The sequence below is a fragment of the Mus caroli genome, chromosome 16 (genome assembly GCF_900094665.2).
Source record: "Mus caroli chromosome 16, CAROLI_EIJ_v1.1, whole genome shotgun sequence".
NCBI lineage: Eukaryota > Metazoa > Chordata > Mammalia > Rodentia > Muridae > Mus > Mus caroli.
Window position 1 is genome coordinate 45926250 of NC_034585.1, and position 10695 is coordinate 45936944.

General features: G+C 38.3%; 1 protein-coding gene across 1 annotated transcript in view; it reads left to right on the forward strand.

Moving 5' to 3' along the window:
* Positions 1–5887: 5887 nt before the first annotated feature.
* Myh15 (myosin heavy chain 15) overlaps positions 5888–10695 on the forward strand; it is a 139567-nt gene continuing 134759 nt past the window's right edge. The window contains exons 1-2 of the mRNA XM_021185004.2: positions 5888–6052; positions 9938–10044. Of these exons, the coding sequence (XP_021040663.1) occupies positions 5965–6052; positions 9938–10044 (195 nt within the window). The 5' untranslated portion in view covers positions 5888–5964. The remainder of the gene's footprint in view (positions 6053–9937; positions 10045–10695) is intronic.

Consider the following 10695-nt stretch of genomic DNA (forward strand, 5'->3'; position numbering starts at 1 on the left):
GCTTAAATATGTTATTCCAATTCAGTTTTCTTGATGCACCCAAACAGTTGATTTTATCTTTTTAAAAATTATATTTATTTATTCACTTTACATCCAATACCAGCTCCACCTCTTTCCAATACTCCCTCATGTATGTAGATCCTCCATTAGTTCCACCCTCACCTTGATGTTATCTTTAGGCTTACTTTGAGTAATTGAATCATAGATCTAAATATATTTTTTATTTTTTATCTAGAAAATGAGATGGTGATACTTTTCAAATGTATTCGTGTGTGTGTGTGTGTGTGTACACATGTGTGTGTGCACATGTGTGATTATGTATGTGGGGAGGTCTCATGGCTTCCAAGGCACATACGTAGAGGTCAGACACCGCTGCATGTCCTTGCCTTCCATTGTGTTCTCTTTTCTTATTTTTCTGTTGTGTGCTTGGAGCTAGCTGGCCTTGAAGAGTCTAAGCATTCTCTTGCTCCTGCTTTAAAGCTCCGTGCAGGAGTTCTGGTTTTTACAGAAGTTTATGCCATGGGTCTGGCTTTTATGAGAGCTTTAGATTTAGATAGGTTACAGAATTGAAACTCAGGTTCTACTGTTTGTGAAATGAAAGCTTTTATCCAATGAGTTGTTTTCTACCCCTCTCCACTTTTAAACTAAACACATCTTGCCTATCTGCACAGGTTAGATCTTGTTTAGAGTCTTTGGAACCAAGAGCATGAGCACTTCTTGCCATGGCTATGGGCAACCCAGGGATTGGAAGAAGAGAGTAATTGTCCACAGAAACACAAGACACTGGATCCTCTTCAGGAACATTTTGAATTTTTCTTCTACTGTTTATGTGTCAGTTAGCCAGCTACTAAATATAGGCCTACAAACAGAGCTGAAGAAAATCATCTTATTGGACCTTTTTTCTGAGTTCCTTCTTTAGCACTTTCCTGTCCTTGGGGTCATATCCTTCACCCACCCTCTTTAAACATTATCTCAAGCCTACAGTTTCTGAGTCATATAGCCAAATTCAAAAGAGGTTTGTACCTAGGAAAGGAACAGCTGACCATTTAGACCCCAACACCACCTGAATTATATTTTGGCTAGGAGGCACTAAAGTGTGGTGTTGGGAGATGGATTAATCTTTATTAGTTGGTTAATTTTCTAGATGTTCACTAAGATCTTATCCTGTGAGAAAGACTGCAATTTACTCTAAACATGTCTTACTATTGAATTCATAAGTTTCAGGCCAGGCTAGGCAATGTAAATTTAATATCTGACAAAATTTAATCAGAATTTTTCCCTACATAAATATTAAATTAGCACAGTACATGGACCTAAGATCTGAATGAGAGATGGAGAGATGAGGGAGTGTACAGAGGCTGCACTGGATGGAAGACCCAGCAGAAGCTGGAAGAGGGGGACTAAAGGAGGGAAGCAGCTGAACAGAAATGTCCACAACATCAATAGGGGTGGGTCCTGAATGTGCTAGACAGCGTTTTCTCACTGTGACAGAATACCTGAGAAAAATAATGTAAGGAATAAAGGACTTTTGTTTCATGGTTTCAAGGCTTCAGTCCATGCCAGATGGTTCCATTGTCTCTGAGCCTATGGTGAGGGAATACAGCATAGCAGAACAGTATGAAAGAGCTGAACTGCTCTCTTCAAGGCAGCATGAGAGTGGGGGTGGAGTGGGGGTGGGGTGGGGAGTGGAAGAATAGTGGTGGGGAGGGTAGGGGAAAGGGGAAGCAGAAAAAAAAAGGCAGAATTTGAGGAGAAGGGCGATCCTATAAGAGGACCAGCAGTCTCAATTAATCTGGACCCCCAAGATCTTTCAAACAGTAGACCACCAAACAGACAGCATACACCAACTGATATGAGACCCCCAACACACATACAGTAGAGGACTTCCAGGTCTGTGCTCATTCAGAGATGATGCACCTAACCCTCAAGAGACTGGAGGCCACAGGGAGTTTAGAGGTCAGGTGGGGTGGAGGGTGGGGTCATCCAGGTGGAGACTGGGTGTGGTGGGGAGGAGGTGTAGGATGTGGAGCAGTTGGAGGGTGGGAGGGGAGGAGCGGGGAATAGAATATGGAGTGTAAAAATGAATTACAAATAAAATTAAATTATATATTTTAAAAAGGCATGGCTTTCAAGGGCATGTTCCCAATGATCTTCTTCCTCCTAGCAGGCTCTACCTCCTAGTAGTCCATTCAGCTAATTGAAGGTAAAGTTTATCAATGGATTCATTCAAGGATAAAGTTATAGCCTTCATATCCAATCACTGCTCAATGGCACCACCAACTGGAACCAAACCTTCAGCACATACACTTTTAAAGTCATTTTTATACCCAAATCATAATGGTTAATTAGTACACCAATTACTTATTCAGAATTCTTAACTTATAATTCAACCAAACACTTCCACATTTCTCTTTAAGGAGATAACCTCCTGGAGGCACCTGCTTTTATTGAGATCCAAATTGCATATGAGTAAATATAATACAGGTATTATAGCTGCACGAAGAGGGTAGATTTCTTAATAAAGACTGAGTACTTATGGGTTTTCCATCCAGTAAATCTTTCTGAGGGAAGGAAAAAATGGGACTATTCAGCAGCATGAATATTAGCAGTCATCAACATTATTATATTACACTGTACTGTCCCTAATTAAGAGCACTCCCCAGATTTGTAGTGTTCACTGGGCCTCATATTTCAAATGTGTTTCATTTCCTGCCTTGAGACATATACCCTAGCTTGTGTGGAATCATTTACATGCTCTGGTAATTCTCTTCTTCCTCTGTTGACATCTGGAGAAATCTATTCTCATTTCTTTTGGCATGTTGTCTACCATGTGAAGAATCAAAGCAGCTTTGCTAAAAGATATTAGTGTTTACTCACTGGATGAATATTTAATTTTTTCTGCATTATTTGCAGCATGACTTCTTGGCATTGGAAACTTTAAAGGGAAACACACAGATCACAAAGAAATCAAATTATGATAAAAGCAACATGGAAAACTATCAAGGCTGCTGATATAAAACTCATTTGACTCTTTTATCAGTTTCTTAAGAGGTATCAAATAAATTTAGGCTCACAGTTAGACACAGTTATGAAATTCTATCATTGTATACAGTTCTGCATCCCCTTTCTAAGAAACTGACTGCTCAGCTCCAATCAGGAGAGAGAGGAGTCACTATGGCTATCATCAGGAGGACTAAAGGGAATGTAACCTAGGAAAGGGTACAATCCAAGAGAATTTTTGCATTGTTGTATTTACATCTACTCAACCGTAGCTGCGACCTTTCAAATTTCCCTTTTTACTTATTGCTATGGTTTAAATGTGTGTGAAAAATAATTTTCAAGCTTATGATGATTGTACTCATGAATGAATTAACCCATTCATGGATTGTAGAGAAAAGTTTATTTATTTTTAATCACAAAAGCAGGGGTTTTACTTTTGGCATGTTTGCTCTATCACATGATGAGTTTTGTCATTTCAGGACATAGCAAGAAGGCCCATACTGGATGCTAATGATGATGACATCATGTCCTTAAATTTCCATATATTCAGAACCACAAACTAAGTAAATATGTATTTACACTCTACAGGTTTGTGGTATATGCAGTTACAATAACAGAAAAGAAACCGAAACACCAATCTTTGCTACTATCCTGTTAATGATTTTATGTATCTTAGATCCACAAAATAATTTAGGAAGTAAAGATACTCTCACAGATTTAACATAGCACTCAGAAAGTGCACAAATGTCTATTGAACAAGATTAATTAATTGATTAATTAATATTGTAAATTTTTATTGTGTGTGCATGTGTGTACCTCTCTCTCTCTCTCTCTCTCTCTGTGTGTGTGTGTGTGTGTGTGTGTGTGTGTGTAGACCTGATCTCTGTGGAAGCTAGAGAACAACTTAAAGAAGTATAGTCTCTTCTTCCATTATGTGGGCCTCAGGGATCAAACTCAGGTTGTCAGTTGTCAGGGATGTAAGCAAGTACCCCTACCACACACCGAGGCATCTTGCTGTTTACAAAATAATTATTGGTAATAATGATGGATATTTATATGTATCAGACAATGTACTGACTCCTATAAATGTCCTACATTATTTAGGACAGAAAATGAGAACAAGGAAGTGTGACAATTACTTTATTTAATGGTATTTTGATAGGAAATAAGAGAAACACACTCAGGATCACTTAAATTGAGGCTTAAAAAGGAGTTTATTGAGAGTTTGTTGAATTTACAGGAAGTAAAACCAAGAACTGAATCTAAGTCTCACTAGGTTTCCTTGATAGGAAAGCTACCTCTCATTTTTTTTCCTTACTCTTGTGTGTTGCTTCTCCTCAGTATTGTGACTTCCTCCTTACCAATACCTCTAGATTAGAACACATGTGACACTGATAATCACATTGGAGTGTCAACCTCAACCCTAAAATTTGTATTTCTCCATTCAAGCAGGATTTTGTCTTAGTGTGGCACCTAAGTTCCAAATCTACACTCTTGGAAATGTTCTGGCTCTCCATTTGGAACATGTACTCAAGCATTATCCAATCATCTTGGCATAGATACACAGACTGCATTACAGACATAGCTACATCTAGCCCATTAGTAAGGCCAGGCACTTCTCAGAGAATGGATAGGCACTGTGGTAATCTAAGCTGCCCCAAATAAAAGTGGATAAGGATTTGATAACTGTTGAAAGAATACAATGTCGTGATTCATTGAGTACAGACAAGTAGAGAGGAAGAATCAGACATGACACCAAGGGTTCTACTTTTGGGAAATCAGAAAACCAAGGTCAAGGGAGGGACTCTTCCATTTGAGTGTCAGGAAAGGATGGAGAGAAGGAGTGTGCGTTAGAATGTAGAGAGCAAAAATATTTGCAAGTATAAAGCAACCCCATCGAAAACATCTGCTCAGGACATGAGTTGGGGGTTTTGTCTTAATGAGTACACCTCTTCCTATTACTTAGTCTCCTTCCAGCCTCCTTCATTCTGACCTTGCTGCTCCTCATTCTATGGTGGGTGATTTCTCTATAAAAATTGCCTATAGTATAACCATGATTAAAGATGAAGGAATCCACAGACTTTAGGCTGACTTATTGGCCTGGCAATTTAGTCTTGCCAAATATTTCTTGACTCAGTAAACATTTTCACTCATACTTGCTCTATCCTCTCACCCCAACCTCCTTCCCACTTCCAGCTCTTGCTTTCTCTCTGCTTCTTTGTCACTCCCCCAGTGTCTACCAACCTCTGGTTTTGTAAACTATCTGACCCAGATAGTCATCTCTGAGTGACATTTTTATTAGTTTATACTCACACTGAAAACAAATCTGAATAACTTCCCTCCTTTGTCATCTTATTCTATGTATAATATTTGATATACCTAGAGGCAGTTAGAATCTATCCTCCATTCATATCAAGAGGTCTAGTGTCTGCAACTTGACATTTGTCAATTTCATCGATTTTGCCCCTTGCCGAAGTCAGAATTCTGTGGCCCAAGGTTATAATTTGACTTCTATCAGACTCAGAAACTTTGTCATTCTTGAGGCATTTCCTCTACAAAAATATTAAAATTTGGTTTTGAAATTTTGTTGGTATAAAGATAAAGAAAAGCTGGGCCATGATTATTATACATCATCAATATTTTATTTATATTTTTCTTCTGACATTTAAAGTCAGTCTACACATTTTCATAGATTCCTGAAAGAATGTTTTTGACTCTAGGCACTGAGCCTTCAATGCTGAATGAATGGCCTGCCTTGATGGACTAAGATGTTCTTGAGATCAATTGTGCCATGACACAGACACAGAAGAAGCATTCTTTGGTATATAATGAATGATTAATCATTTTAGAACAAGTGCCTCAATTATTTTTCTCCTCATATCTTTTTGCAGAACAAACCCTTTCACATTACCTGCAGTCCTACATTCCCCTGCCCTCCATCATCCCCCAGTGAATAGTTTAAGAATGATGGATCTGTCTGAGTTTGGAGATGCCACAGCCTTCCTCAGAAGAAATAAAGCTGACCCTCTGTTCCAGCCACCAGCCTTTGATGGTAAGACTTTGTGGAAGCTGTTGCCTTGAGTTCATATTATTACTTCAAGATGGCAGAACTATTTGCTTGATTGCTATGAACCATCAGTTCTGGAGACTAACCTATTTAAATGGTGTGCCATTGCTATCAGTCTAGGAACAATTAAAGCCATCAACATGTCCAGGCTGGGAAGAGAAATTTCTAAGACTAGGAAAAGTAGCTGGGAGGACTCCCAGGCCCACACTACATTGATGTAGCCCTGAGACTAGTAGTCTCTTCTAGGTGTTGCCACATGTCAAGGATTCCTTAGAAACCCATTAATTATCAGTGAGTACATATTTTAGCAGTGAGAGGTCTGTGGCTTGGCTGAAAGTTGGTTTCTCTGTATACTGTGAAGGAAGGAAATGATGTTTGGCTGCAAGGCTGGAGGTGAGAGCTTGTCTATGTCTACAGACATTCCTGCTGTTGGAACCTGGTCTTTTGGCACAGGTCAGCAGGGTTTCTCAGCCAAAGTAAAAGAAAGAACAGTTAGGAGACTGAAACTGGAATTCACAATTTCTTTGTGCTTCAAGCAAGGCCAAAGGTTAATGAGGATTTAGCTTCAAATAAAAAGGCCAAGTTCTACATTAGAATTTCCAAATAAATTTAACCTTCACCCTCATTCTTTTTTATATTTCTGGACTGCATGATCATTCTCTAAATTTCAGCTAATTGGAGATTTGGAAGTCAGATTCACAGTGTGGTTTGGCATCAGGTCACCTACATGTCTTAATTCCAAAATTATTTAACAGTGCACTATAAAAACTGAACATTGTTCTGGTACCCAGAATTAGTCAACATTAGAATTTAATGTGACCAATTATAATACAAGCCAATTATGAAGGAAATTGTATTTCCGTCACAGACCTACCAGCCCTGAGTCAGCTCCCAGTTTCCTGTCCTTGTATTTCATTAGTGAGATTGCATTTCAAAGTAGCTAATTATAACCCTTCAGATCAAATAGAATAACAGAAAACTCCCCAAAGTGTTCAGAAGTGGCCATGCGGAGGCATTTCACAGGCAGTTAGGCAACTAAGACGAGGTGGTAATAGTGCTACCAGGGAGAAAAAAAATTAAAATTGGGCCAACACAGTAGCAATAATTTCATCTATAGAGTCAACACTATAAATGACTGCTTAAAATAGAGCAATCAATATAATCTTGATAAATTTTTAAACATACAATCCTTCTTTATAGACATTCACTGGCAGCAAATATTTTAAAAACAAATTACCAAAAGTTCTTAATCTCTCTGGGCTAGGTGACAGTAGGGTTTGTATTTAGAACTCAGGCCAAATGGAAACAATTTAATAATGAGTATTTGGCCAACTTGGATTTCAATTCCATGTTTGTGATCATCTATTACTTTATCAGTAGAATAAAGCATCCTGCTTTACTGAGTGTTCTTTTGTTCACCCGCCAAAGTTAGATAAACAAAACCACTTGTCCTGCCTACTTTCCTTCATTGCTGTTAGGACCAAATAGTGTTATAAGCTTGAAAATAAGTTTAAAGTAGTGTAATGATACCCAGAAAAGAAAACCAGGAGTGCTGGATGATAGGGAAGAAGACCAGTGGTTTTCAAGGTGAACATTAAAAGAATGACACTCCAAAGCCAAACCAATAATTTAATCCTAGAAGAGGTTAAGTTTTTATTTAAGATGACTATAAGTTTGAATATAATCTAACCCTAATTTTCTGTCATATCATAGAACAGAGCCCCGTAAGAAATGATACAGAGAAACAACATTGGTCACTTCTGAGCTTCTTTTGGTTGGTTTTAGTGTTTAAAATTTTTTTTATACATCTCAATTTTTTTTCAATTAAATGTTGACCATCTTCATATTGTATGAGATCTATAATTAGAGATGGTTAGCCCAAAGGAAATAATTTGGGGAAAATACCCTTCATTTATAGATGAGAAAACCAAGACTCCATAAGGTGAAATGGTTGCTAGACAGCTCCTTAGTAGCAAGACCGGTACTAAAGTCTAGATGACCCATTTCAAATGCAGTGACATCTTTATCTGCTGTCTGCATTATTGATGGGCAGAAATAATTAAAAGTTGACTCATTTCATCTATTGTATTTTTTTTAAAAGAAAAGTTGCTGCTATGGACTGTGTCTCTGGGAAAGACTTCTGAAAATTCTTCACTCCCACTGTTTCCTGAATGATGAAACAAAGAGCCTAACATGGGGTGGTAGGTGAGCCCTATTGAGAGAAACACAGGAGAGAATAGAGAAGCTAAGCACTTGTTAAAGGAAGCAGGAAATAATGGAGTAAAATTAATTTAGGAGGCTGGTAATTTGATTTTTAGAGTCATTAGCCTAATCACTGCTCACAATTAGCTATGAATATGTTGGCACCGTGCACAAGTCTTATTTTTCTTCCCAAGTTCAGAGACAGACAGACAGACAGGACGTGACAGGGAAAGACAGTAAGAGGTGGGGAGGACAAAAACAGAAAGACAGAAAGACAGAATCATCAAATTTCTTTTAAGTAATAATATGTTTTGAAATTCACAACCTTTAATATGCTAAGGAAGTAATTTTAAAAATCAAATGTATTTTCACATACTAAGATAAGAACATCAGTGATTCTTAAAAAGGAGTAAAATAATAAGTACAACACAAAAACCAGTATTCAAAAGCATAAAAAAGCAGAAAGACAATGAGAACTGAGTTACAAGGGATTTTCACATCTGCTTACCACGCAGTTTTCAGGGGAGAATTGTTTGTAGTTAGGGAAAGGGAGAAAGCAGTGCATTGTAAATTATCACAGTAGGAAAATAGTGAGCAATGCGTTTCTATGCAGAGACAAGAATGGAGGGAGAAGAGGAGAGTGGTGCCCAGTTCATTTCCTCTTTGTATACTCTTCATCAGCATGACCCACAACCCACCTTTAGGGAAAGCATCTGGTAAGGTCCACCTATCCTGCAGCACTACAATACCTGAAACATTGGTAACTCATATTTTAGAGGTGGTGGCAGTAACCTAGTTGTCACTCCTGTTAGCATCATGGTCGAATGTAATTTTCATCAATGCCCTCCCCTCGCCCCTTTTCCTGTTTGTCTGAGGACCTCTCTTATAGAATGCTAAGACTCATTTTCTTTGAAGAACATATTTCCTATTCATCTTAAATGGCAAATTGCCCAAGGTGGACACCAATTTGGTAAGTATTTAAATGAACCTAGAGAAGTTTTTTTCTTGTATTCATAGGACTTCTAACTTATTTCACCTTAAGTATTTTATGGGTTACTTTTATGAAAGACTTCTTTACTTAGTGATAAAGCACTGACTAAGGGGACAGCAGAAGGAAAAATAATATATGATGGGAAATTTAAATCAATTTTATTATATAACAAAATAATGAATATTCTCCTTCAATCTATTCAATTTAGCATGTCCTTCTCTTAACAGACTTTCATTCAAAGATTTAAATATAATATAAAGAAACCCTTAAGGACAAATCCATTAACATACAGTTTTCCACAGATATAAATAGATCATTTTGGAATGAGCCTTTTGAGGGAATCTGGGAGAGAGTAGAATGACCAGGAGAGTATCCAGGGGTCCAGTATTATGGTAGGATGGGGAAGGTGAATTAGGTAGACAGTTTTCTTATAACCTAGGGGCCCACGAGGCTGGCAGACATCTGTTTGCGGTGATTTATCTTGTTTCTTTACAAGCATGTATGAGTAAACAGTCATGGTTAGCATTCATTTTATATATATATGTGTGTGTGTTTATATAACTTTTTGACCTATATTGATAGCTCCAAGACTTGGTAGAAACAACACTAGTTGGTATGAAAGCGATCATTGAAGATGCCCTTGAGTGCTGTGGTTATAACCCATCTTTTCTCTCTAGGGAAGAAGAAATGCTGGGTTCCCGATGGGAAGAATGCTTATATTGAGGCTGAGGTTAAAGAAAGCGGTGGTGATGGACAAGTAATTGTAGAGACTAGAGATGGAGAGGTAAAACCAGCCTTTTCCTCCTAGGGATGTCTGTGCTCTCTGCCTAATCGAGTCACTAAGTATATCCTTCTCTAATACAACACACCTAGCTAGGGTAAGGGATGCTGCTGATACACCTGGAGACCTCACTCACGTACTCTTTCCCTTACCATCAAAGACTTTGAATGAATCTAAATAAGGTGGTTATAGTGAAAAATCTAAACTCTGGACTTCATGTTTTGTTAATATTTTAAGTTCCTTCTTTTTCCCCCGTGCCCGTCTACTTCTTCTTTCCTTCTTCCCTTCCTCCCTTCCAGTAACTTCTGCTGCTTATTTTTTTTTTTTTAGGTATTTTCTTCATTTACATTTCCAATGCTATCCCAAAAGTCCCCCATACCCTCCCCTCTACTCCCCTACCCACCCACTCACACTTCTTGGCTCTGGCGTTCCCCTATACTGAGGCATATAAAATTTGCAAGACCAATGGGCTTCTCTTTCCAATGATGGCTGACTAGGCCATCTTCTGATACATATGCAGCTAGAGACACGAGCTCGAGGGGTACTGGTTAGTTCATATTGTTGTTACACCTATAGGGTTGCAGACCCCTTTAACTCCTTGGGTACTTTCTCTAGCTCCTCCATTGGGGGCCCTGTGATCCATCCAATAGCTGA